Source organism: Manis pentadactyla, chromosome 10 (assembly GCF_030020395.1).
Source record: "Manis pentadactyla isolate mManPen7 chromosome 10, mManPen7.hap1, whole genome shotgun sequence".
NCBI classification, from domain to species: domain Eukaryota; kingdom Metazoa; phylum Chordata; class Mammalia; order Pholidota; family Manidae; genus Manis; species Manis pentadactyla.
Genome location: NC_080028.1, coordinates 86935318 through 86957909, shown reverse-complemented (window position 1 = coordinate 86957909; position 22592 = coordinate 86935318). Strand labels below are relative to the sequence as shown.

Here is a 22592-nt window from a genome sequence, read left to right as displayed (position 1 = left end):
AGGCATGTAAGGAGGCAAGAAAATATGACCTATAATGAGGAAAGTAGCAAATCAGAGGACATTAAAGCAGTTATTATAAATGTTCAACATCACTAATCATCAGGGCAACGTAAATCAAAACCCTAAGAAGCTATTAACTCACAACCATTAGAATGGCTCCTATCAAAAGAACAGAAAATAAAAAGTCTGGTGGGGATGTGGAGCAGTTAGAATCCTTGTACACACTTGGTGGGATTATAAAATGGAACACTGCCAGGGAAAAAGTATGGCAGTGCCTCAAAAATTAAAAATAGAACTAGTATATGATCCAGCAGTTCCACTGATGCGTTTATAGCCAAAATAATTGAAAGCAGGGTCTCAAAGAGATATTTTCATGCCCGTGCTCCTAGCAGCACTATTCACAATAACCATGAGATGAAAGTAACCCAAATGTCCATTGATAGATGAATGGATAAACAAAATGTGGTATATGCCAACAGTAGATGTTCTACAGAAAAACAAAACCAATAGCATATATATATGTCAATACATATATGATCTATATACATACTAGAAGATTTATTATAGGACTTGGTTCATGCAGCTATGAAGGCTTAAAATACCTACAGAATGCCATCTGAAAGCTGGAGAATCTAGAAAAACAGTGGTGTAAATTAGTTCAAGTCTAAAGGCCTGAGAACCAGTGGGCTAATGGTGTAAGTCCCGATCTGAGTCCAAAATCCCAAGAACCAGAAGTACCAAGAGAAGGATGACTCAGCTCAAGCAGTAAGAGAGCAATTTCACCCTTCTTCCACTTTTCTATTCTATTTGGGCACTAAACAGATAGGATGATATCCACTTCCATTGGAGAGGGCCACCTGCTTTCCTCAGTTCACCAATTCAAATGCTAATCTCTTTGGAAACATCCTCACTGACATGCGAAGAAATAATCTTTTATCAGCTATCTGGGCATTTCTCAACCCAGTCAAGTTGACACATAAAATTATGACAATGTAATAATACACAGCCCTAAAAAGGAAATAAATCCTGTCACATCATACATGGATGAACTTTGAGGTCATTTTGCCAAGTGAAATAAGCCAGTCACAAATGGAAAAAAAATGTGTGATTCCACTTATGTGAGATATATAGAGTAGTCAAATTCATATATATATAGAAAGCAGAACGATGGTTACCAGGAGCTGGGGGCAGTGGCAAAGGCAAGTTGTTTACTGAATATAGTTGCAGTTCTGCAAGATGAATAAGTTCTGGAGATCTGTTTTACAACAATGTAAATATACTTAATGCTACTGAACTGTGCACTTAAAAATGGTTACGATGGTAAATTTTATGATATACTTTTTTACCACAATAAAAAGGTAATATATCCTCCCCATATAATAACAATAACTTAAAATATAAAAATGATAAAATTACCACCTTGAAGAACAAAAAAAAGGGCTGTTAAATAGAGACATGTAAGATACAAAAAGGGCCAAACCAAAATTTTAGAGTTGAAAACTACAAGATTTGAGGTACTGGATTGGAATGACAGCAGATTAGACATTGCAGAATAAAAGATTAGTGAATTAAAGGCATAAAAATAGGTGCCATTCAAATTGAAACAGAAAGAAAAAGAATCAACAAAAATGAATAAGAACATCACTGAGCTGTGGAACACTTCAAGCTTATGTCCAAATGGAGTGTCCAAAAGAGAAGAGAAAGTAAGGGTTAGAAAAATAGTTTAATATTAAAAATGATAAATCCACAAAATCCAGCACAAGAAAAATGAATAAAACTGCACTATGGCACATGATAATCAAATTCTTCAAAATCAGTGATAAAAAGAAGCACTTAAAAGCAGCTAGAGGGGAAAAAAAAAAGACATGTTACATATAGAGGGACAAAGACAGGAATGACAGCAGATTTCTTATCAGAAACAGTGCAAGTGAAAGACAGTAGAGCAACATCTTTAAAATACTGTGGAAAACATGTCAAATTAGAATTCCATACATGGAAAAAATATTTCTCAAAACAGATGAAATAAAGACATTTTCAGATATACAAAAGCTGAAAGTATTCATCACTAGTAGACCTGCACTATGAAAAATGTTAAGGAAATGTTTCAGATGGAAGCAAAACAATAGCAGGTGGAGATCTGGATCTACCCAAAGGAATAAAGACCACAGGAAATGGTAACTACATAGGTAAATATATAGGTTTTTTAATAAATATAAGACTTTCTTCTTACTATTTAAATCTCTATAAACATAATTGATTGCTTAAACAAAAATAACAATAGACTAGGAATAAAGGGGACTTTCTCAACGTGATAAAGGATATCTATGAAAACCCCATAGGGATTATGTGTCCCCCAGAGAAATATATTCAAGTGCTAATGATCAGAACCTGTTAATGTGATCTTATTTGGAAATAGGGTCTGTGCATTGTACTCAAGTAAAAATGAGGTCATATTAGATTAGGATAGACCCTAAATCCAACGATTGGTGCTGTCTTTATGAGAAAAAGAGGAGGGAGATTTTGATACAAAAACAGAGGAGACACACATGGAAGAAGGCCATGCAAATGAAGGTAGAGATCAGAGAAATGCACCTACAAGCCAAAGAATACCAAGGATTTCTAGGAATCGCCAGAAGTTAGAAAGAGGCAAGGAAGTCTTCCCTAGAGTCTTTGGAAGGAGGATGGTCATGCTGACAACTGTATTTCAAACTTCTAGCCCAGAACTGTGAGAGAATTAAACTTCTGTTATTAAATCGCCTGTTTGTGGTACTTTGTTATAGCCATGCTAGGAAATTAACATCTAACATCACTTAGTGATTAAAGATTGGATGCTTTTGCCCCAAGATCAGGAACATTCAAAGATGTCCACTCTCACTATTTGTATTCAATATTGTACTGGAGGTTTTAGCCAGGACAATTAGGCTAGAAAAAGAAATAAAATGCATTCAGATTGGAAAGGAAGAAGTAAAACTATCTGTATTTGCAGATGATATAATATTGTATGTAGAAAATCATAAAGGATCCACTAAAAAAGCTACCAGATAAACTGAAGTTCAGCCAGATTGCAAGATACATGATCAATATATAGAAATCAATTGTATTTCTATAAACTAGCAGTGAACAGTTGGGGAATGAAATCAAGAAAACAATTCCATTTACAATAACATCAAAAAGAATAAAATACTTAGGAATAAATTTAACAAACAAGTGAAATACTTGTGCCCTGAAAACTGCAAAATATTATTGAAAGAAATTAAAGAAGATCTAGTTAAAGATATCCCATGTAAATGACTAGAAGACTTACCATCAAAATTTTTTCAAATATTGTCAAATATGACAAAATATTGTCAAAATATCAATACTCTCCAAGTTGACCTACAGACTCAATACCTATCAAAATTCTACCTGCCTTTTTTCCAGAAATTGACAAGTTGATTGTAAAATTCACATGAGAATGCAAGGGATCCAGAATGGCCATAATAAACTTGAAAAAGAAGAAAAAAGTTGAAGGGTCCACATTATTCAATTTCAAAACTTAACTACAGTGTTACACTAATATAGATTGGTACTGGCATACAGATAGAAAATCTTTGCAAAGCACCTGGATGAAAGATACTTGGAACATATAAAAAACTCACAAAACACAATAAACAAACATCCTAATTTAAAAAGGGCAAAAAATGTGACTAGACACCTCACCAAAGAAGATACATGGATGGCAAGTAACCACATGAAAAGATGCTCAGCATAAGTCATTAGAGAAATGCAAATTAACACAATAGTGAGATACCACTATGCACCTATAAGACTAAAGTTAAAAAGACTGACCATTCTAAGTGTTGCCAAGGATGTGCAGAACTGGAACTCTCATATACTGCTGGTGGGAAAGGTGAATTTGTACAACCACTTTGGAATACTATTTGATAATTTCCTAAAAAGTTAAACATACATTTACCTTATGATCTAGCCATTCCACTCCTAGATATTTACCCAAGAGAAATACAAATTAATCTATGGTTATAAGAAGCAGATCAGTGTTTCTTGGGGATGGATGGAGAGAGGCAAGAGGGAGGGATTATAAAGAGGCACAAGCATACTTTGGGTATGTTGGATACATTCACTATCTCTATTATGGTGTGGCTTAATGGATGTATATATGTTAAAGCACACCAAATTATATGGCTTTAATATTTGTATATTATTGTATATCAATAAAGATGATATATATCACATATATATATACATACACACATATGTGTGTATACCTAGGTTCACTGAGGTTTTAACAGTGGGACTCTGAGCATTTCTTAACACTTGGAAATTTCCAAACATACCCACTTCAACTATTGGCATTTTGAAAATCATTTACCCTCCTCACTCCTTTTTGTTGTCACTGTTGTTGGAGCATTTTAAAATGAGCCTCAGATATATCATTTCACCACAAAATTCTTTAAAGTGTGTTTTAAAAGATAAGAAATTAAAAATATATATCATGCGATGAACTATTGTATTTTCTAAAGTGAATATGAATAGCTTTTTAATATACTTTAATTGAAATTTTTCTTGAGAAAATTTTAGTTCACATGCATTGTAAGAAATAATACAGAGGCCTCTGTTAATACTCTGCCTGTTTTCCTCCAATGGTAACATTCTGTAAAACTACAGTGGAATATCACAACTAGGATATTGACATTGATATAATCCACCCATTTTATTCAGAATTCCCCATTTCACTTATACTTTTTATGTGTATGACTATTTATGTATTAAGTTCTGCACAATTTAATCACCTGTGTAGGTTATTGTATCTATCACCATAGTTAAGATACTGGACAGTTCCAACACTGCAGCAATTCTTTTATGTTGCTCTTTTATACACACCTCCCCTCACCACCGTCTCTAATCTCTGACAACCACAGATCGGTCCTTCATTTCTAAAATTTGTCATTTCAAAATGTATCAATAGAATCATACAATAGGTAACCTTTTGGGATTGTTTTTTTTCTCCCACTAAGCATAATTTTCTGAAGATTCAGCCAAGTCATAGTCTCAATGATTCATTTCTTCTTATTGCTGAGTTACATGCCACAGTATATATATACTGTAATAGACTTTAAGGGTAATTTTTAAAGACAAAAAAATGTTATCATCCTTCTGTGTCTTGCAAAGGGCAACAATAATTCATTTTACAGTTATTGGGTGGCACATTCTATAAATATCAATTAAGTCAAGTTGGTTGATGACTTTTGTTTAGATCTTCCATATCTTTTATGATTCTTTTTTGTGTGTGTACTGGTTCTGGCAGTTACAGAGATAGGGATGTTAAAATCTTCTTTTATAATTTTGGAGTTATTTATCCATTTAGTTCCGTGCATCTTTGCTTTATATATTTTGAAGCTGTGTGATGAGGAGTATACCCAACTTAGAATTGTTAGCACTTGATGATTAATTGACTCTTTTATAATTACATAAGGATCCTCTTTATCTCTGGCAATATTTTTTGCCTTAAATTTACTTTGTCTGATATGAATATAACCATTTCAGATTTCTTATTTCTTATATCTGTTCCATCCTTGTAACTAGTCTGTGTCTTTATATTTTAAATGAGTTTTCATAGATAGCATATCTTTGGATATTATATTTTTATACATTCTGACAATCTCTACCTTTAATTAAAATATTTAATCATTTACAATTAATGTATTTCTTGACATAGTTATTTAAGTCTATCATCTTGCTATTTTTTCTATCTGTACTTGTGTCCTTTATTTGCATCCTCTATTTGGACTGAGAATATTTTAATATCCCATATTATCTCCTCTATTGGGTTTTTAGAAGTACCTTTTTTTTTTTGGTAGTTACTCTAAGGATTACAATATTTAACTTACATGTTTTGCCCTCTTCGTGTATAATGTAAGAACCTTACAACACTGTAATTCCACTGTGATCTTCCTCTACTTTGTGATAAAACAACATATTGTTATTGTTTTTAATTTAAATAGTAATTTGTCTTTAAAGAAATTGAGAGAAAAAGTCTTTTATATATAGTTGCCTTTTCCAGCATTCTTTATTCCTTCCTATAGACCCAAGCTTCCATCTGATGTCATTTCCCTTCAGCTTAAAGAATTTCATTAGCCTTTCTTGTAGTCTGGGCCTTCTGGCAATGAATTTGGGCACCTGTCATTTAATAAGGCTTGAAAATTTGATCTAATCCCAGCTACTATTTCTGTTGCTTTATAGGATTCAAGCAACCCTAGCAATTCCGTGGGAATGGATGAATATCAGTCCCAAAACCTCAGAGGTCCCATCTATCCTGGCAGTCTGAAGGGGAACAGTCTGAGAGTGATTAAAGAGGTCCTTGAGAATGAGGTAACTGCAACTGCTTTCCAAAGTGGCCCCAAATCTAGTCTTCCTTTCAGTCATGCTCCCACGCTGTGGGGTCCACCTAAACCTCCCACTGGGGCAGGACAGCTAGATGTTGTTTGGGCTGAATGTTGCCTCTTGAAGGCCTGAGATAGTCACCCTCAAGCTCTATTCTGAGCTCTCTTTGGGCTAAAGGTAGTGGAGGGTGTCCTTCTGGTGGCTAGAGATGGCCTCTCCCTCCTGCCCATCTTCCCTGCACCAGTAACAGACTGGCTACTGGCAGGCACAATTCTCTGAGCCTCTCTCAGCCTCACTGAGGTTTTGTTCAGGGGCCTCAGTTTTTCAATGAACTTGGCTTCTTGGCTCCCATGAGTCTTTAATGCCCAGGACATTGCCTTAAGATCATGGGACCCATCCACTTAAGAGTCTACTGTCATGGCTTTGGCTGTAGACTCCTTTCATTTGTTTGGGCTTCTCTTTTCACAAGCCTTTATGCTGCCTCCTTGTCTTTCTCCTTCTCCTGAGTTCCCATCCCCAATCTTGCAGTGGCCTTGGCACAGGCCATGCTTGCTATTTGCTGCAAGCAAACCTGGAGTGACAGTCTCTCTTCTGCCATGTGATACAGCATGGGCAGCCAGACTGTCCCCTTCTAACATGGGCATGTCCTGTAACCCCTGAAGTTCCCTTGCAGCTTTTGTGTTTTCATCTGCAAATAGGACTGTTGTGAAGATGAAATGAGATCAATTACGTGAAGGCTTACTGCAGAGCCTGGTGCCTCATGAACTACCATGTTAGGTATTGTTACAGCCCTGCTCTCAAATACCTTCACCCACTCCTTTTCCAGCCTCCATTCATTTGCCAGAGGGTTTGGCCTCAGTATGTTGTTGGATATTTAGGAATGTAACCTCATGTTTATAGAGTACCACTGGCTTTCACACTTGGCCTCCAAGGGACATCACCTCAGATACTAGAAGGTAGATCCCAGGGATCTGCCACAATGCTTAGTTTTTTCAGGGCCACTTGGCTCATGGGCTTCTCCATCCACCTAGTGGCTGCTGTGGTCCAGTTCTGGGGCTTCTGTGGGAGAAGAGAAGAGAGGGCTGGGGGTCACAAAGATAAAGGTGGATGAGGGCTTGCTTCCAAGCTCACAGCTGGGTGGGAAAGAAGACCCAGAAACTACAACTACACCACTCCCAGTTCAGACAAAGACTGCTAGATGTTCCTACAAGATCCCACAGGAGCCCAGAGTTGGAAACCTGGAGGAGCTCAGAGTTGCCCCAACATTGATGATGCTTAGCTAGAATACTGATGGACAAATGGGAATCACAAAACAGTGAGAGAAGGGCATTCCAGACACAGGGAAGAGCATTCAAAAAGGCTTGAAACAGCCTGATGCATTCGAGGAACTCCAAGTAATTCCACTCTGTAATGAGGGCTAAAAACCTTCATTCCACAAACCATCCCAGCCATTGGCCTCTTCCCTGCTCCATTCTAACCTCAAAACCGTTGCCAGATTTATCTTTCTAAACAAACGAACAAACAAATGGCTCCCCAGATTTTAAAATCTGTTGGGTCCTTATGACCTACAGGACCAACATCAAACTCTCCCTCGGCATTCAAAGCCCTTCACAACCTTGCCCAACTCAGTCTCCCACCCCTCCTCCCAATCCCCCTCCAGGAACCCTTTACCTTTTGTTACAGACGCTGGGCCAGTTTCCTGTTCTGCAGGCTGACCATTCACATTCTGACCTCCAGGCCCTTGCCTGGGATGCTCCATTTGCAGGGAATGTTCAAATTCCCTTCTTCACCGAGCTGACTCCCTCTCATTTATCTTCCAATACCCAACTCAGGGGCCATTTCCACCAGAAGCCCTTTCCAGGGCAGAAATTTGAGGCTGTACCCCCAGCGCCTAGAACCCAGCTTGACAGTGTTGAATAATTAATTAATCATGTCAAGGAACTCTTTCCTGAGTACCCCCAAGATAAACGCCCCCCTCCATGCTGCCCTCCGTGCTCCCCGCACACCTTGCCCTCGCCCACGCTTTGTTAGAGCATCTTGGGGAGGGCATCATTTCTTGACTCATTTTCTTCAGTGTCTAACTCTGTACCTGGTGCATAGGAAGTGCCGGGTAACATGGGTTTTTTTGAGTAAGTGAACGGTGGAGCATGCCATTCCTCCTTCTCTATCTTGTGGGCTCTCGCCAGGCCCGGCCAGGTGTCTTCGGCTCTACCCGCAGTCCGGGTGTCCAGCGCGGGGCTCAGCCAGCTGTCGTGGGCCCTGTAGCCCAGGAACCACCTCCGTGGTCCCCTATCCCTGTCCTGGAGTCCCTCAGCCCGAAGCGGTGCCGGACACGGCGCCGCCCACAGCCGGGGTTGGAGGGCGGAGGCAACGCCCACCTCTCCCGGCCGCCGCCAGGAGGCGGGGACAGGGCCGGGCGGCTGACGCTCTCGGGGCAGAAGAGAGCCAGCGCGGAGCTGGCGGAGGGACTGACCGAGGGGTCAGGCGTGGTGAGTGAGCGCGGCGGGACGAGTGGGACGCGCGGGGAGGGCGGAGCAGAGACGCCACGGACCATAGCGCTCACGCTGGGCGCTGCCCACGTCCGCCTCAGGACAGGCTGCTCTGGGCCGCGCGCGGTGTCCTAGCTCGGAACCAGCCCTACCCGGGGAACCCCGCCCGTGCGCAGAGATCTTCAATCCCGTCTTGTTTTTCAGACCCGGAGGACCGAGGATCCCAGACAACAAGGAACCGCCCAACATGGCATCGGAGGTGAGTGGGACCTCGGAGACGCAGGTCCTCCGAGCCCCCAAACGAGGGGGAGGGGCGCCCTGGGGGCCAGCCAGGGCCGCGACCTGCACACTGATATCCCTGTGCCATGCCTGCTGCCAGCTGCCCTAGTAAGTGTGCTCTCTGGCTCCAGGCGCGGCGTACCCACTGAGCACCTGCCGGAGCCCGGAAGCGGTCCTTCCCCGGACTTACCGGTGCCCCCTGCACTGCCGCTCTCCCCTGTCTTTCCCTTCCCAGGCGGCCTGTGTGCTGCCGGGGAAGGTGGCCCTGACCTGACCTGACGACGGACTTGACAGTGCACCCTGCCCGGGTGGGAAAGGTGCTGCCCACTCAATCAACCCTCTCCCCTCTTCATTGCTACTTTCCACAAGTCCTCCTGTCAGTCCCCACCCTGTGCCACTTCTGCAGCAGCAATTGTCTTTGTGCAGCAGAGTCCATGTGACTCAGGCCTGCGGAAAGAGCCAGGTGGACCATGCCTGGTGGTCCCAGTGCCCCATGGCTTCCTGTCTGACTGGGCTCTCTTCCTTAGAGATGGTGGATTCCTGGGTTCTCTTCCCACCATTGAGTGGCAGGAGTCTGAAGCACAGATTCCTTTTCTTGGGCCTCCTTGATGTATCTGTCAAATGGGGATAATAATAGCTGTCTGCCTCCCTCTGTAAGGTATCGGACCCTGAGGTCGTTGCTTTGCACCCTTCAGGTAAAAGGGGCTGCTTGCTTGATGCCAATGAAGGGAACCCCTGGCCTATGAAGCAGGAGGTCTGGGTTCCAGTCCCTTTTGGCCCTCAGTGACTGACAAGTCACTTCCTCTCTCCCGATAAAGAATGCCTATCCTGCTAGCTTTTGGGTCATGTGGAAGCTTGGGGGCAGGGCCTGGACTTTGCCGCCAAACAGACTTGGTTTCTGAAGCGGTCACTGGGCCTCCCTGAACTCTTTCCTCATTTTTTAAATAGGGGTAACAGTGCCACCTCATAGGAGAATGTAAGAACATGTAGAATGCCTAGCACAGGGCCATGCAATAGTAGGTGCTCAATAAATGGTGGCTAATGATACTAGCATTAACAACATCAGTGTTTCCTTTATGCATTCACTCATCCCAGCCCATCCCGGTGCCCTTGCCCCATGCCCCAAAGGGATCATTCTAGCTCAGATGTGCCCTGGCTTGGAGTAGTGCCTTATCCTCCCACACTGGGCTTCCTCCTCTCCTCAGTGCCCAGGTGGTGGTACTGCATTCTGACATTGTCCTGGGGTCCTCTGAAGCCTGCCAGTGGGGTGGGAGCATGGCTCCAATGCAGATTGGGCTGCCTTCAGGAGACCAGAGCACCAGGTGACCTCTGCTTGCCACAGGCCATCCTGTGGTTGGCACTAACTGGTTTGGCTGCAGCCTCACTTATTAAGTAGTTGTTGTTATTACTAACAAACCCAGGCAGGGAGTCCAGGGCCCCCTGGGGAAGGTGGTGCCAGCCCCCTGGCTGAGGGGCAGGCTGGCCCTGACTCTCGGTACAGGACTAGGGCCTCGTGTGGCACTTCACTGGAAATCTAAGCTTTGTGAGGCAGCAGAGGGGTAAGGGGCAGACCAGGCAGAAAACACAGAAGTGGGTGGAGGCTGCTTCTGCAGGGCAGAGTCCAGTGGCAGCCAAGGCTGCTGGACACTAAGGGGTCAGCTCACAGCATGGTGGAGGTGAAGTCCCCCATCGTGCACACAGCACCCAGGAGTGGAGCGAAGGCACACCCTGGCCCTGGCAGCCCTCAGCCCCTCCTTTAGTAATACCTAGAATTGACTCAGTGCCAGGCACTGTGCTATGTGCATATTCAAGTTTTATCTAATTGAATGCTCACAACCACTCTATCAGGTGCTATTTCATCCCTATTTAATAGAGGAACAACTTTGAGGCTTAGAAAGGTCCAACATACCCACAGTTAGGTGACTAATAGAGGTCTGGGACTTTGCAGGAGGACAGAGGAGGACATATGTTCTCAGTGGCCATTATAAACCCCCTCTCCACAGAAAAAATGCCAGTGAAGTCACTTCTGCACACTCTTCTCCATCCTTGGCACTCTGGGCCCTCTGACTGCACTCTCTCTGCCATCTGTCCCATGCCTTGGCCTATGCCCTCTTTCAAAACAGAGGTACTTCTGTCCAAGCCCTCTACCCATGGCCTCTGGAGGGCAGAAGGTCAACTAGTGGCCTCCTAGAAGGCTAGTGACAACAGATGTGTCTGATGCACTCTCCAAAGGAGTCCTGGGGTTTGGATTTTTAGGCCCTGCCTCAAGTCATGGGGGAGAAATGCAGGTATCTTGAGCCTGAGGGGGCCTTCAGGTACCTCTTTGGCTGTCCCTGCAGCAAAGTGTAGGAGAGACCAGAGCCAGCAGAGAGTCCCTGGTGGAACATGGGCTTTAGAGCACGGGGCTCTGACTTCAAACTGCTGGACTGCAGTTCTGGCTTTACCGCCCCCAGCAGGGGCAAGCTGCATAACTGCTCTGTGCTTTGGTGTCCCCCTCTTTGTAGCAGGACAGTATTGGTACCTACTTCAGAGGGTTTCTGTCCTTGCATACTAAGCTATTAGAATGGTGCCTGGCACACAGTGGGGATGCAGTATGTGTTAGCCAGTGACTCTGGATTTCAGAGTGACTTCTTACCTTGGTCAGTGCCAGGAAAGGTCCCAGAAGTTCTGCTGTGGTCTCAGGGATGCCTTCAACCCAGCCACCATCCTCCTGGAGCAATGTCATGTGGTGGTAAAAAACCCTAAATTCAGTGTTCAGCCACGTTCCCACACTCACTCCCAGAGTGACTTTGGGCATGTTCTTCTCCCTCTCTGAGCCTCAGTTTCCTTATCCATCCAGTGAGAGTGGTCCTTCCTGCTGGCTCCCACTGCCATCAGAAATGAGAACTCTCCTGAGGGCCCTTTATGAGAGACTCTGTTCTGGAGGACAGGGAGGAGATTAATTGCTCCTGCTCTCCTGGCCAGAGCGGTAAACTGTGGGGTGGCCGATTTGTGGGTGCAGTGGACCCCATCATGGAGAAGTTCAACTCGTCTATCGCCTATGACCGGCACCTGTGGGAGGTGGATGTGCAGGGCAGCAAGGCCTACAGCCGGGGCCTGGAGAAGGCAGGGCTCCTCACCAAGGCCGAGATGAACCAGATACTCCTCGGCCTGGACAAGGTACTTTCTACACCCCAAGGCCCACCCTAGAGCCCCTCCTTGTGGCCCCAGGTTCCCACCAAGTCCCTGAGCACAGGTTGCAGTGTCATTCCAAGCTGGTCATTTCCCCTCATGGGGTTTAGACACCTAAAGAGGTGCCCTTTAGCCTTGTGCTGTGCTGTCTCTCTTCATCTTTTAATAGCCCCTGGGGTTCATGGGCAAAGATATGCTGGGTTTGGGGTGCTCCTTTGGGGGCAGGAGCTACACAGGCTCCTCCTGGAGGCCCTCTCAGGACTCGGCTCCTATACAGGGACAGTCAATGATCAGGGTGGTGGCACCAGGGTCAGAGTGCTCTTGGCTGCTGATGTCTGTCCGCCTAACCCCCGGGGTTGCTGCCGTCTGCTACAGGTGGCTGAGGAGTGGGCCCAGGGCACCTTCAAACTAAACCCTGATGATGAGGATATCCACACAGCCAACGAACGGCGTCTGAAGGTACCAACTCCCCCCTCAGCTTCCACTCTCCTCCTCATGCTGGCCACTTTGAGAATAAGCACCACCATTCTATTCCCTTCATCACTGTCAGAGTGCAGGCAGGACTCAGAATAGCAGGACTCAGCCGAGATGGCAGAGACTTGGGCAGGACTGGGGGCCCTGGGATGGAAGGGGGGGGCTACAGGCTTGGGAAGGCGGGGAACAACACCCTTCTCGGGCTGACCCCACTGGGCCGTGTGCAGGCAGACCCTGACCCCTTGCCTACCTCCACTCCCAGGAGCTCATTGGTGAAACCGCGGGGAAGCTGCACACAGGACGAAGTCGGAATGACCAGGTGCTGCCAGCCCCCTTCCCAACCCCCATGCCTTCCCAACCTTGGGGAGCCCAGGCAGCAGATTTAGGGCTCAGCAGTACTCCCGGCTCCCCAGGGAAGCAATACATATGTCTTCTTGCGTGCCACCTCCTCCTCCCTCCAGGTGGTTACAGACCTCAGGCTATGGATGCGGCAGAACTGCTCGGCACTCTTGGCCCTCCTATGGGAGCTCATCAGAACTCTGGTGGACCGGGCAGAGGCGTGAGTCTCCTGAGGACACCCAGGGTGCAGACAGGGGTATGAGGGCAGCCAGGTCTCCTCTCCCCTGCAACAGGCAGCCTGAATGGCAGACCCAGATGGCAGGGGTGAATAGAGTAGGGAGTCCAGGCCCTGGGGCATAGGGGGGGACCAAGGGAGGCAGAGCAGCCAGGAGTCGGGTATTTTTTGCAGTGTACCCTACTCCCATGCCAGCCTCGCTCAACAGGCAGAGCAAGCTTACACTCTGAGGATTCACAGGCAGGAGCTAAGGCACTGGGCAGATACCTTGAAGCCTGGGGTAGCCAAAGTCACTCTTCAGCCTGCCTGTGCCCCAGGTCCTCTGTCCCACCCCTGTCCCCACCTAGCATGGCTGGCAAAGGACAGAGGCACAGGCTGCCTCCTGCTGGCCTTATCCTAAGCTTTGGCTTCTGTGACCTCATGTCTAATGGGGCTGGCTTTGCTCTCTGCAGACCTGGCTAAGGATCTGCTTTTTGGTGTCAAAGTCCCTATTTGGTGTCAGAGACAGGCTGACCTTTCCTCTTGCCCATCTCCCTGTGAGCCCTGTTTCACAGACTTCACCACCTGGGAAAATAAGGGCATAAGAACCATCCCTCTGGAGGGCTGTGCTGGGAAATAGACAGTGACTGCTAATGAGTATAGGGTTTCTTCTTAGGGTAGTGAAAATGTTCTAAAATGGATGTAGTGATGGTTGTACATTAAAGTGTACACTTTAAATGGGTGAATCATATGTGAATCACATCTTGATAAAGCTGTTTATTAAAAAAACAACAGAACCATCACCCACAGCACCTCTGCCTCTGCCCTGCCTATTTTTAAGTGCCCTCGGCTTTTCTGGGGTCCTTGGGAGCTTCTCAGGAGCTCACAAATGCAGCTCCCACTGCCATGGGGTCCCCACCATGTACCTCGTCCCTTGCTCATCTGCTGCCAAGTTGTAGAGGCCTGAGGTGAAGGTGTAATGTACACTCAGTCCTGGCCAAAGCCTCACCCCCAAGAAGTCCCACAGCCCTGGTGCAGTCCTTGGATCACACTACCCCACTTCCGGGGCTTTTCCCTGTGATGTGTTGTCCCCAGGAGATCACTTGGACCCTCCTGCAGGAAGATGCCTGGTAGGCCTTCCTGCTCTTCCCTGCAGGGTCCTGGGTGTCACAGGCAGGCCTCACCTGAACCTCATGAGCACCTCAGGCCTCCTGCCTCTCATCTTCCCCCACAGGGAATGTGATGTCCTCTTCCCAGGGTACACGCACCTGCAGAGGGCTCAGCCCATCCGCTGGAGCCACTGGATCCTGAGGTGAGTGGGGGGCATGGGGCAGCATTAATGTGGAGTGGCTGTGATGGAAGGCAGGGCCCCAGGCCACCCTGACCCTCCTCTCCCCTGGCTTCCCACAGCCATGCAGTAGCACTGACTAGAGACTCTGAGAGGCTGCTGGAGGTGCAGAAACGGATCAACGTCCTGCCCCTGGGGAGGTGAGTGAGGCCACAGCACTCTGAGGGCCTGGCTGCAGGCGGGGACAGATGCTGCCACATGATTAGCATGGCCCTCAGATCGACAGAAGAGGAGGAGTCAGGAAGGACAGGAGGACAGAAGGCCAGATAGCCAGCCTCCCCATGTAGGGCTCTTCCTTCATGGGTGGGAGGGAGTCCCTGCATGGACTCCCAGCTCTCTCTAAGGTGAGGACAACCAGGCTAGCACATGTGTCAGAGCAGGGCCAGAGCTCTGCAGAGAGGCTCCAGAGAGCCAGCCAGCACCCATGGCTGCCACCCCATCATGGGGACTCACATCCTGTACCCATGTCTACTGCACTGCAGCCCTAACAACCAGGCCTCAGCTCTGGAATGTGCACGTGTCTGTGGTGCATGCTGAGGCCTGCCTACTGGGGGCCCTGGTCACCTGGAATTCCCTGTCCCTACAGTGGAGCCATTGCAGGCAATCCTCTGGGTGTGGATCGGAAGCTGCTCCAAGCAGGTGAGGCACCCTGTCCCTCCTCCCCAGGGAGATCACCCTTAGCACCTGCCAGGACTTGCAGACACACTCAAAGAGGCAGGGGTCTGGATGAAATCCTCATTTATTACCTATGGATACTGAGGCTAGAAAGTCAAGGGAAGGCCCATGGTGGGGTGCAGGGTGCTGGGGTGACTCAGGGTTCCTGCTTGTATGAAACCTTCCCCCCACTTCCTACCTCTCCCCATTCCTCCTCCCTGCAAAGAGATGAAGGGGGAGGTGGCTGGGCAACCTGGCTCAGGGTAGAAGAGGCCCCTTCTGCCACCAGCCCAGCCCTATTGCCTTCCCCTTTCCCCACTCCCCCAGAACTGAATTTTGGGGCTATCACTGTCAACAGCATGGATGCCACCAGTGAGAGAGACTTTGTGGGTGAGTCCTGGGAGCTGGCCCGCTTGTCCTCCAGGGCCAGTCCCCTGCACTGTGTACTGCTACCTTTGTCCCCAGCCCCAGATCCTCTCCAGCCTCCTTCCCACCCCAATCTAGTGTACCTGGAGCTGGGTAATGAGCAAGAGAGGTCTGGGGACCAGAGAGCCTGCTCTCCCTTTCCTTCCACAAGCTGAGTTCCTGTTCTGGGCTTCGCTGTGCATGACCCACCTCAGCAGAATGGCTGAGGATCTCATCCTCTATGGCACCAAGGAATTCAGCTTTGTGCAGCTCTCAGATGCCTACAGGTAAGGCTTCGCCCTACCCTACCCCAGCTCTCTACCCACCAGCATGGCTTCCTGCTTTCCCATCCCACACCCTCGGCAGACCCGGACTATGTGTCTCTGGACCTGACTGCTCCAGCCAGCAGACCAGCCAAGGGGCAGGGGGGCCCTGTCAGCCCTACCATTTCTGTCCCCAGCACTGGAAGCAGCCTGATGCCCCAGAAGAAAAACCCAGACAGCCTGGAGCTGATTCGGAGCAAGGCGGGGCGAGTGTTTGGGCGGGTGAGCAAGGCAGGGAGTTGGAGCAAGGCCTCTAGATGGACCCAGAGGGTCCTAAGGGAACTTCCAGGGTGGGCTCTGAGGTCCATCTTCCTGATCCTCATTTTCTCCTCAGTGTGCTGGGCTCCTGATGACACTCAAGGGACTTCCTAGCACCTACAACAAGGACTTACAGGTGCAAGGCTGGGAATGGTGGGTGAAGGACCCACCTGCATATACACTGCATATTGGGGCCCTGGGCACACCCAGGCAGGGGCCCACAGAATTACCACCACCCATCATGTGCACCCAGCCCTTGACTGCCCTGAGAGCTCTCCTCTGCATCCATATTGGGTGTGCAAGGGGCTAAGTGTTCCCACTGGAAGGCAGAGGGGATGCCTCAGTGGGGGTGAGGCTGCTGGGCCCTCACTACCTGCCATGTGCCTCGCAGGAGGACAAAGAAGCTGTGTTTGAAGTGTCAGACACCATGAGTGCTGTCCTCCAGGTGGCCACAGGCATCATCTCTACACTGCAGGCAAGACACACCTCTTCTCCCCCAGATTGCTAAACTCTGGGCATGCCAGGAGGGTGATTTTGAAAGGAGGTTAGAGTGGGTGGGTTCAGAACACCTGGGGCAGGGAGGGGAGTATGTGCTTGTTTCTGGCCCTGGGAACAGTGAACGGACAAAACTTAAGCTGCACAGTGGAGCACAAGTGCGTTAGACTCAAGGTGTCCTATCAGCTGGCCTGACCAGATTAATCATTTACCATGGGAAATTTCAATATACAACAGTTGAGACAATATATGATGAATCCCCCTATACCAACACCCAGCTTCAACAATGATCAACTCATGGCCATTCTTGATTCAGCTGTCTTTACCCCCCACCTGTATCCCCATTATTTATTAGCAAATCCCCATCATGTCATTGCATTTCTAAATAGTTCAAGTTGTGTCTCTAAAGCAGTGGCTCTCCAAGTGTGGCCTGGGACCATCTGCATCAGCCTCACCTGAGAACTTGATAGACATGCAGTCCTAGGCCCTACCCCAGGCGTAGTGATTTAGACCCTCCCAGTGGTTCTAATGCATGCTGAGATGAGGACTCTGAAAACAAAAGGCAGTCCTGGAAGCACACCTAAAAACTATCAGTGATTATGGAAAGATAGCTTATGGAGAGAGAGCAAAATAGGGTGGGACAGAAGGGGGAAGGCCTTGGGCCTGGGGCTGGCAGCATCATGCCTCAGGGTCACGAGGACTGCCCACTCCCCTGGCCGGTGGTCCCCAGATTCACCGTGAGAACATGGCACAGGCTCTTAGTCCTGACATGCTGGCCACTGACCTTGCTTACTACTTGGTCCGCAAAGGGGTAAGTGTGGGGCAGCTGTGGGGGAAGGGAGTGGGGCTGGTGAAGTCCCCAGGTGGGGGTGAGGGTGGTAAGGGAGGGTGCAGGCAGAGCAAGGAGGGAGGGGGCCAGTGTCAGCGCTGCTTTCCACCCTGGCACCCTCAGATGCCATTCCGCCAGGCCCACGAGGCCTCTGGGAAAGCTGTGTTCATGGCCGAGACCAAGGGGGTTACCCTCAACCAGCTGTCACTGCAGGAGCTACAGACCATCAGGTATGGCCCCTCCCCTCTGCTGCCTCCCCAGAGGTGAGCCTGGGTCCCTGAGGCCAGGAGGCCCTGCTGCCCTGACCCATTTCCTTTTCCACAGCCCCCTGTTCTCAAGTGATGTGAGCCACGTGTGGGACTATGGGCACAGTGTGGAGCAGTACGCTGCCCTGGGTGGCACGGCACACTCCAGTGTCGACTGGCAGATTGGCCAGGTTCGAGCCCTGCTGCAGGCACAGCAGGCCTAGAGCCCTCCCCACCTGCCCCCAAATAAAGTGGGCCCGAGAGGAGGCTGTTGTGTGTTTTCTGCCCAGCCTGTCTCCTTCAACAGTGGGCTTTCAAGGATCTGTTGAGCAGGCCCTGTGGCCATCAAGGAAGTGGAGAAACTGGGCAAGGATGGCAGGGCCCTGATGGGGAAGGGAGGAGAGAGGATTGCTGTCATCAGAGTCTTTGCCCTACTCAGGGCCCACCCCCCTCACCTTAGGCATCACAGCCACTGCCTGCCCTGATGGTCTTAGCAGTACTGGCCTCCTAGGAGCCCTGATGGGACCTGATGGGCTTAGTTAACCCAGTCAGTCCCTGTCCATCTCCCTTTCTTTCAGTGTCCCTTGCTCCCATTCTCACCTTCTTAACCCACCCTTCCCTGGACTGTCAGGCACCATTATAGGGGATGGATGGTATATTTGGTGGCGAAGTCCAGCTAGTGTGTAGTGCCAGGCATGAGGTGAGTTTCATACAGGCAAAGCTGACACCTCCACCCTACAGAGTAGTGTACAGAGAAATTCCCAGGTATAACCACAAGGGCAAGGGCCACAGGTGGTGTCCCAAAGCGGGTCTCCCCTGTGCTGCAGTCAAGGGAGGGATGGTCACATTGACTCTGAAAAGGACCTGAGGCCAGGTATGGCACACTGAAAGTGCTTAATAGCAATGAGTCTCCAGAGCCAGCAGAGACACAGAGGCTTCTATACATACACAAATCTCACCAAAATCCTAATAAGAAATGTCTGAAATTTATGTTTTATTAGCAAAGATAAATGAGCTAAACTCAAGGAAGAATGAATAACCTCTCCCAAGTGATTTTTGTAGGAGCAATGAAAAGACTTTGTAAACTAAAAAACTGAAACTCCAGGAGTGGAGACATGACACCAAATTCCACAAAGGTCAAAGCTGCGGGTCACAGGTACACTCTTCCTGAGCAGTGGTTCTGAACATGCGGTTCCTGACCATTATCTTCATCATCTTAAAACTTGTTAAAAATGTGAACTTTCAGGCCCTACTGAGGCCTACTAAATCAGATTCTGGGGTGCATGGCAGCCATCTGTTTTAATAGGTCCTTCAGGAGATTTTGATGTGTGCTCCAGTTTAAGAATCACTAAACCTTTGTTACCTTAAGTTGCTACAGACCAGTACTCACCTGGGTCCCACACTGACCTGATTCAGAATTTGTAGCTTAACAAACTCCTCAGGTGCTTCTTATGCATATTATAGTCAGAAACTGATCCAGAGAATGCCTAACACCTAGTTCCAGAAATGAGGGAGGGGTTTCTGTCCATCAGACAGCAGATAAGTTTAAAATAATAATTGTAATACACAGGGAGCAATACTCTACCATTTCCACTAATGGGGCACACCCCAAATCGTAGTGGGAACTCTGCTTTCAGACAACCGTATTAAGAATTCCTCCTTAACTGAGATCAACCTCATAGTGCTTCCCACCTGTGAGCCTGGCCCTATGTGGTCTAACCTAACTAGAAGGAACGAGCCTTTCCTAGCTCAGGGAGAGCAAGCGCTACTGCAGCTCTTCTCCAGGCTGCCCATACATGATTGAGCTGCTCTGTATGCCTGCTCCTGTCTGGTCTGCTACCATCTGGATTCATCTTTTCCTCTTGTTTACTTTTTGTTTTTAATTTCAGCTGTTTACACCAAAGCCCAGTGGGACCTTGTATTGGTTTCCTATTGCTGCTGTAACAAATCACACACAGTGCTTCAGAACAGCATAAACATTCTCTCTTAATTCTTGAGTCCAGAAGTCTGAAGTGGGTCTTATTGAGACAAAACCAAGTGTCAGCAGGGCCATGCCTCTTCCAGAGTCTCTGCAGCAGAATCTATTTCTTTGCCATTCCCACTTTCTAGAGGCCACCTACATTCCTTGGTTCTGGCTCCTTTATCCATCTTCAAGGCCAGCAGTGTAACATCTTCAAATCTTTGAACCTCTGCTTCTGTTGTCACACCTTCTGACTGACCTTTCTGCCTCCCTTTTAAAAGGACTCTTGTGATTACACTAGATTCACCTGGATAAACCAAGATAATTGCCTCATTGTAACATCCTTAACTTAATCACATTCACAAAGTTCCTTTACCATGTTAGATACCTCACAGGTTTCGGGGATTATGACAAGAACGTCTTTGGGGGATCATTATTGAAGCTACTACATTCTGCTCTCTGACTAGCCAAGATTCATGTCTGTCTCTCATGCAAAATACACTCAGTCCATCCCAAGGTCCCCCAGAATCTTAAGCCATTATAGCATTAACTCAAGTTCTAAATCTTCTCAGCTCAAAAGTCCCACATGGCATTATCTAAATCATCTAAATTAGGTATAAGTGAGACTCTGAATTTGATCTCTCTTGGGGCAAAATTCCTCTCTATTCATGAACCTCTATAGCTCACGTGATTGTGGTGAGGAAAAAATGTGTTCACAAGTATGAACTCAAAGAACAATTACTTCCAAAAGAAATCACTGGGAGGAGCCAAGATGGCGGCATGAGTAGAGCAGCAGAAATCACCTCCCAAAACCATATATATTTTTGAAAATACAACAAATACAACTATTCCTAAAAGAGAGAACAGAAGATACAGGCCAACAGCCAGACTACATCTACACCTGCAAGAACCCAGCACCTCGCGAAGGGGGTAAGATACAAGCCATGGCCAGGCAGGGCCCGAGTGCCCGCCCCCCCCCACCCCAGCTTCCCGGTGGGAGGAGAGGAGTTGGAGTGGGGAGGGAGAGAGAGCCCAGGACTGCTAAACACCCAGGCCTAGCCATCCACACCACAGCACAGACACACAGTGTGTGGGGTGCTGGATACTAGAGAAACAGAACAGTAAAACTGGTGAGCAGGTTGCCACAGCTGGCACCCCTGGTACAAAAAAATGACTGCTCTTTGAAAGTCTTAAAGGGACAGGGGACTCACAGCTGGACGGAAGCGTCCTGGCACACTCAGCCAAGCAGCTGGGAATCCAGGGGAACTCTGGGCACCCTAGCCCCCTGGGTGGCAGCACAGCTTGGAGGCCCCTCACAGTGAAAAACAGCCTCCTGCCCATTACCCCTCCAGCCTGGCTCCACCATAGCGGAGCAGCAGCCAGAGAGGGGACATGCCCACAGCAGCCGTGTGCGGAGCTTCCTCCACAGCAGCCAGGCAAGAATCAGAGACCCTGTCTGCACACAGATGCCCAGCAAAAGCCACTAGGGGTCGCCGTTCTCCCAGGAGACGAAGGCCACAAACTAGCAAGATGGATGTTCTCCCAGCTGACACATGTGCAAACTCCCCACAACTACCTCTATTGCCATGAAAAGGCAGAGGAATTTGATACAGACCAAAATCACATAGACATCCTCCCCTGAGAAGGAAACTGGGTAGATAGAACTAACCAATCTTCCTAAAAAAAAGAATTGAAAATAAAGGTCATAACCATGCTGATGGAGCTGCAGAGAAAAATGCAAGAGCTGACCGACACAATAGGGAGGGAGACTACAGAAATAAAACAATCTTTGGAAGGACTTAAAAGCAGAATGGATGAGATGCAAGAAGCCATTAATGGAATAGAAACTGACTCAGAGAGAGATAAAAGGATCTCCAAAAATGAAACAATATTAAGAGAACTGTGTGACCAATACAAAAGGAACAATATCCACATTATAGGGGTACAGGAAGAAGAAGAAGAAGAAGAGAGAAAAAGGGATAAAAAGTGCCTTTGAAGAAATAATTGCTGAAAACTTCCCCAAACTGGGGGAGGAAATAGTCGCTCAGATCACGGAAGCACACAGAACTCCCAACAGAAGGGACCCAAGGAGGACAACACCAGGACACATAATAATTAAAATGGCAAAGATCAAGGGCAAGGACAAAGTATTAGAGGCAGCCAGACAGAGGAAAAAGTCACCTACAAAGGAAAACTCATCAGGCTATCATCAGACTTCTCAACAGAAACCTCACAGGCCAAAAGAGAATGGCATGATATATTCAATGCAATGAAACAGAAGGGCCATGAACCAAGGATACTGTATCCAGCATGATTATCATTTAAATATGAAGGAGGGATTAAACAATTCCCAGACAAGCAAAAGTTGAGGGAATTTGCCTCCCACAAACCACCTCTACAGGGTATTTTAGAGGGACTGCTTTAGATGGGAGCACTTCTAAGGCTAAATAGATGTCACCAGAAAAAATAAAATCACAAGAAAGAAAGCAGAACAAATACTAACTAAAAGCAAAAAATAATCAACTACTCACAAAAGCAGTCAAAGGAAACATAAAAGAGCACAGAATAAAACACCCAAGATATAAAGAATGGAGGAGGAGGAATAAGAAGGGAGAGAGAGAAAAAAACATCAGACAGTGTTCATAATGCCAAAATAAGTGAATTAAGGTAGACAGTAAGATAGTAAAGAAGCTAACCTTGAACCTTTGGTAACCATGAATCTTAAGCC

General features: G+C 47.5%; 1 protein-coding gene and 1 long non-coding RNA gene across 6 annotated transcripts; one reads left to right on the top strand and one right to left on the bottom strand.

Moving 5' to 3' along the window:
- Positions 1-7382: 7382 nt before the first annotated feature.
- On the bottom strand, positions 7383-8763 carry LOC118923739 (uncharacterized). The gene is made up of 3 exons (XR_008992186.1): positions 8388-8763; positions 8053-8272; positions 7383-7440 (listed from the first exon to the last, which is right to left on the bottom strand). It is a non-coding gene; the product is annotated as an uncharacterized LOC118923739 (long non-coding RNA).
- ASL (argininosuccinate lyase) lies at positions 8763-18171 on the top strand. 5 transcript variants are annotated; one of them, XM_036907926.2, is made up of 17 exons: positions 8763-8870; positions 9075-9129; positions 12114-12308; positions 12696-12779; positions 13057-13113; positions 13256-13353; positions 14582-14659; positions 14758-14835; positions 15282-15334; positions 15677-15739; positions 15927-16041; positions 16215-16299; positions 16412-16471; positions 16727-16810; positions 17561-17641; positions 17783-17889; positions 17984-18171. In XM_036907926.2, exons 2-17 carry the CDS (start codon positions 9118-9120, stop codon positions 18126-18128), a joined length of 1395 nt encoding a protein of 464 aa, XP_036763821.1. In that variant the 5' UTR covers positions 8763-8870; positions 9075-9117; the 3' UTR covers positions 18129-18171. The 5 variants fall into 5 exon arrangements, with proteins under 5 accessions (XP_036763821.1, XP_036763824.1, XP_057343182.1 ...); XM_036907929.2 differs by lacking the exon at positions 12114-12308; XM_036907927.2 differs by lacking the exon at positions 8763-8870 and having other exon boundaries at positions 8880-9129.
- The last annotated feature ends 4421 nt before the right edge of the window (positions 18172-22592 follow it).